The sequence below is a fragment of the Castanea sativa genome, chromosome 8, assembly GCF_040712315.1.
Source record: "Castanea sativa cultivar Marrone di Chiusa Pesio chromosome 8, ASM4071231v1".
Lineage (NCBI taxonomy): Eukaryota > Viridiplantae > Streptophyta > Magnoliopsida > Fagales > Fagaceae > Castanea > Castanea sativa.
The window spans coordinates 48,027,888-48,032,693 of NC_134020.1; the positions used below are offsets into that span (position 1 = coordinate 48,027,888).

Genomic DNA, 4,806 nt, shown 5'->3' on the forward strand with positions numbered 1-4,806 from the left:
AGTCAAAAAAATTAATAAAATATTAAATACAAAACTACAGTAACCATGTATATATACATAGTTACTATAACAACTATATAAATTTACATAATTTTAGCCTAACTTACACTGAATATATCCCCCAAAAATAGTGGCATAGTTGAACCAACCAAAAGAGACAAAAAAAGGTACCACAATGTTGAAGGTACCTAGCGAAATAGTTGGAATCTAACTACGCAACAAGAAAGGCTAATGAACATTCCTATAATATACATTGTAGGACACAATTAACAAGCAGCAACTGGACAAAAAGAGGGAAACCTCTGCATGTTGCTATTGTTTTTGGGGATAAATCCACAAATTTCTACTTATGCCTTCAATTAAGCTTACGTTTACACCTACGACTTGCATTGGCCCTTTTAGGGTCGCCATCATTATCACTATCAGATGATTCTTGTTGAATGGATTGTTCCTGCACGACCCGGCCACGGTTCCTGGACAGTTTCCTAATTGGCGTTGTGGGCAATGTTGCTTGGGAACTATTCACTGCTGGCTCTGCCTGGGTAGCAGCTGATGAGTTTGAGCTGTTCCTGTGTGGCATCAGCTCCTCTTCATTTGGCATAACATCCATCATTAACTGCAAAAAAGCAATCAGAAGTTGTTTATCAAGATAGAACATCAAACAAATTAAAAAGATGCCTGACATAAAACCATAAATGCAATCAAGAGAGACATGCACTAACAGAACCTCACAAAAACCGTACTTCTGGCTTTGCAGGCAAAAATAACTACTTTTTTTAAGTTCCAAATTGCAGGGTAAAAGTAAATTTACTGTTCCTTGTAGCTTAACTTCACACTAATTCTGACAGTTCATTTAAACAAACAAACAAAAATTATACAACACAGATTCAATGCAACTGATCATTATATAGTTTTAGCAACCTATTGCCACTACACAGATACCATGTGCCCATGAAGAGGATAAGAGAACTCAGGCATCACAAGTGACTCAAATACAAGGCACACACAAAAATGTCATTCATGAAAGCAGTAGAGATAACTTAAGCACTCAAGGCACACAAATATACCTTCCAATCCTTGAAATCGAATCTGAACACAAAGTGACCATAAGCAACCTCGCCTGACATAACAGAGTTGGCGGCAGGAGCATTCCTCGGTGCTGAGAAGGAAAACAAGTAAAAAATAAGCCAACAGAAGGCTTAAGACATGTCAGTGGAAGCAGAAGTTGTGTCTATATTTTTTGACCAAATGCACTTACAAACATGATGAGAGCCATTTTCATCCACATTTATTTCAGCTCGCCCGTCTTTAACTAGGAATGACAGAGCAAATAAATTCTCCACGGTCTGTGCAAAGGACTTTCTATTCAATATCAAACTCTCAAGTCTGACACGCTTCATCCTCCTTAATATCCCAAACATTGTTGCCATATTCTTGTCAGTATCTGTTTTTTCTTCCTCCCCAGCACCATCTAGCTGTGACACACATAATAGATCCAGATTAATGCTCACATTGCTAAAGCAAGGTAGAAGTATCAATTTAATAATTCAGAAAAAAGAAAAAAAAAATACAACAAAGTTGCTCTTGGATCATAAACTTTGGCATTATCATGAAAGACAAGACCACAGATACACAACAGAGAACATTTTAAAAATAGGTCACAAAAGAGTGGCTTGTGTGAAGTGTGAACAAGCTTCAAGAAAATCCCATAAAAAGAATTTGCAGTTACAAGCAAGGTAAGAAAAAAAAAAATCTAAAATCAACTCATTCAACAACATACTTCTTGTTTTAACCTTTCTTCTAAAATAGGGAAAAAAATATGGATTTAAAACCTTTATTTTTTTTTCCTAGTTCTACCAGGGAGAGCACCTTTTAACAACATGAATCCAAGCATAACAACCTTAAAGCCACAATCAATATAACTTTTATACTTGTTAACAAAGCAGCATTTGATCTACCTGCTGTTTATAAAACCTCTTATCTACAATCCTAACTACCCATATCCTCTATCCTTTCATTCGAGACAAATCTTACACACAAAGCACATAGCAACGTTAGTCCCAATAACATAAACAGCAAAGCTGGGACAGAAAGCAATGTCACCTCTTCAGGATGAGCACTTTCAGTTGGCTTTGTGCGTCGTCTCTGAACCACAATCTTTCGAGGCTTCAACTCAGTATTCATAGGTCCAAGCCTGAAGAAATTGACAAAAGTAAAAGGAGCGACAAAACCATTAGTCAGCACACGTTAAGACAACAAGAAATGCACATGGTTTTGAGCAGCGGGCACATTAAGACAAGAGGTAAAAAAAGAAACTCACATAGTGCAACATCCATGAGCCTTACTGAAAATGGGTGCAACAGCAAGACCAATATCTTTCCAACAGACCATAATCCGAGCATCCTCTTGGGTGGCAACCCCCCTATTGGGTCCCCCATATTGTTTGAGCAAACAGCTAACGAACTCTGCAGGCGTGACACCCTCGTTGGAATGGGATTTCACAGAACTCGCCAAGGTATTAGCGATGTCCAAGAGGGCCTCCGCATCAGCAACTTGCTCCCTTGGCTTCTGAACTGGAAACCCAATTTAGGTAAACACAAAATTTAGATACCCAATTTCATAAAGCAAATCAAGAAAATTCAAATAAGGACATGTAGCAAACCCTAGCTTTTTCAAATTATACAAACTCATTTACAATAAACTACCACTTATCCCAAAAGATCGAGCAATTAAAAAAAATTATAAATTTAATCATTTAACTATTATTCTAACACTTTACACAAACCTAAATAAAAAAAAGTATTCTACCTAAGCAATCCCAATACAACTTTTTTGAACTAGCAAGTACAATTTTTATCTAATTTTATACGGAGCTATAAAGATATTGATTACATAATTCTTTCCACTGCATTTATCAGAAAGTTACTCAAATTTTTTTTTTTTATCATGAAAACTCATTTTCCTTACTTTTTCAATTTTCTCAGCAACCAAACAAATTTTAAGAAGAAAAAAAAATACCCATTTCATGCAATCTCTCCACTTCACCAATGATAACACTGAACTTTTCTGATTCTGCCTTCGATAAATCGTCTCTTTGATCTGCAACAGCCAAATTACATAAATAAAATAAATTTCTTTTTTATTTAATAAAATTAAATAATAAATAAATAAATTCAGAAGAGAAAAATATCATATACTCCGTACCTTTAATCATATTCATGACGGCGAGGTACTTAGACCGGAGAACCCGCCGATCCAAGCGACTCGCCCGGGTCGACTCATCGTCATCCGCCGAGTCAACTCGGTCTCCGCCGGCGCCGCCGCCACTCGCCTTCTCGCGCTTCACAGCCCTTAACGCTTCTTCGTTGTCAACAACTCTGCTCCTTGTCCTCCGCATAGTCCCAAACTTTTGGAAAGAGAGAGAGAGAGAGAGAGATTAAATTGAAATTGGTAACGAGGGTTTTGAATTTGAAAGAGAGTTACAAAAAAATGAGTTGAGGAAGTGGAATTTCAGATCTTGCTTAAAACATTGGGGTTTTTTTATGGCAAGGCTTTATTAGGTTTTTTTTTTTTTTTAAGGTACTACTTCTGTGACTGACACAGTTCGTGTGGTTTTTTTTTTAAGATTTAGGATTTGAAATTCGGTTTTTTTTTAAAAGGGGGGGTCGTATTTCCCGCTGATGTGAAAATCTAGCGTGCTTTGAAAGTTTTGAATGTGGCGGTGTGGCTCGGCCTGACCGCTTGGGTGAGAAATATCTAATATTTGTAGAATGGGCTGGACTAATTTTGAAAGTTTGTGACAAGCCTCCTTTGGGCCTAACACATATAACCCATCTCATTCTTTGGGGGCCTTTATATTGGTGAATCCAATTGCTAGGTGGGATGGAAATTAGAACATGGTTTTTAACCGAAATTGGGTCTTGTATTCGGTTTTTTCTAGTTAAACCACTGGTTTTTGGTCCAATTTGGTTTTTAAAACCATTATTATATAGAGAGTTGAAGAAATACTACTAATACATTTATAACATTTTTACAATAAAATCTAAATTGTGTTCAATATTTGGTTATTTCTAGTTAAACCACCAGTTTTTTGTCCAATTTGTTTTTAAAACCATTATTTAGAAAGTTGAAGAAAAATTAATAATGCATCTACAACATTTTTACAATAAAACCTAAGGGATAAGTTGATACTACTCTTGATCTATAAAGGAGTTTAAGCCAAATGATTCGACGATGAATACAAACAATAAAGTATTTAAAAGCATGCAGTTTTGGTGTTGGCGTGTAAGTGTATTCCTTATTTCATTCTCTTCCTCTATATATGTGTGTGTGTTTCTCAACAAAAAAAAAAAGTATTTTAAAAATATGAGACATCATTTTGTATATGAGTTGTCTGAAGAGTAGGGGATTTTAAATCAATACATATATGGAACATAGATGGTTACTGGATAATTTTAATAACGATGAGTTAATCACAATATCCACAATGAATGAATTTACAAACGTAGAGAAACGATGTTGGGAGGATGACATGTTGGATGAACCTCCCTCGTCAAGCTAAGTACATTAATTGAATTTCTCTCGGTGCAAATGTGGCTAATGATGTTCTTGTGTGGCCTCAAAACCTAAATGGCATCTATTTCATTCAAAGTGTATATCATGTGCTAATGGATGAATTACAATCCACAACAAATGTTTCCCACTTGTTCAACATATTTGATGTAGGTCACAATTTGCTATTTAATTATAGTAATATATTATTTTTGGCATTTTTTGTAATTTTAGGTTTAGGGCATTTTATTTCCT

The 4,806-nt window shown here is 35.6% G+C and overlaps 1 protein-coding gene across 1 annotated transcript; it reads right to left on the reverse strand.

Annotated features, from left to right (window-relative positions):
* LOC142607403 (non-structural maintenance of chromosomes element 4 homolog A) lies at nt 1–3,608 on the reverse strand. Its single transcript, XM_075778872.1, has 7 exons — nt 3,205–3,608; nt 3,019–3,099; nt 2,321–2,573; nt 2,104–2,194; nt 1,259–1,475; nt 1,068–1,159; nt 1–616 (listed from the first exon to the last, which is right to left on the reverse strand). The coding sequence occupies exons 1-7, from the start codon at nt 3,395–3,397 to the stop codon at nt 356–358; spliced, it is 1,188 nt and encodes a 395-aa protein (XP_075634987.1). The 5' UTR covers nt 3,398–3,608; the 3' UTR covers nt 1–355.
* Nucleotides 3,609–4,806: the final 1,198 nt, after the last annotated feature.

Coding starts and splice junctions, on each gene's coding strand:
- LOC142607403 (XM_075778872.1), bottom strand. CDS start 3,397: ATGCGGAGGACAAGGAGCAGAGTTGTTGACAACGAAGAAGCGTTAAGG. Junction 1,160..1,258: donor AAATGGCTCTCATCATGTTT/GTAAGTGCATTT, acceptor TTTCCTTCTCAG/CACCGAGGAATGCTCCTGCC. Junction 617..1,067: donor TCGATTTCAAGGATTGGAAG/GTATATTTGTGT, acceptor GCTTTTTTGCAG/TTAATGATGGATGTTATGCC.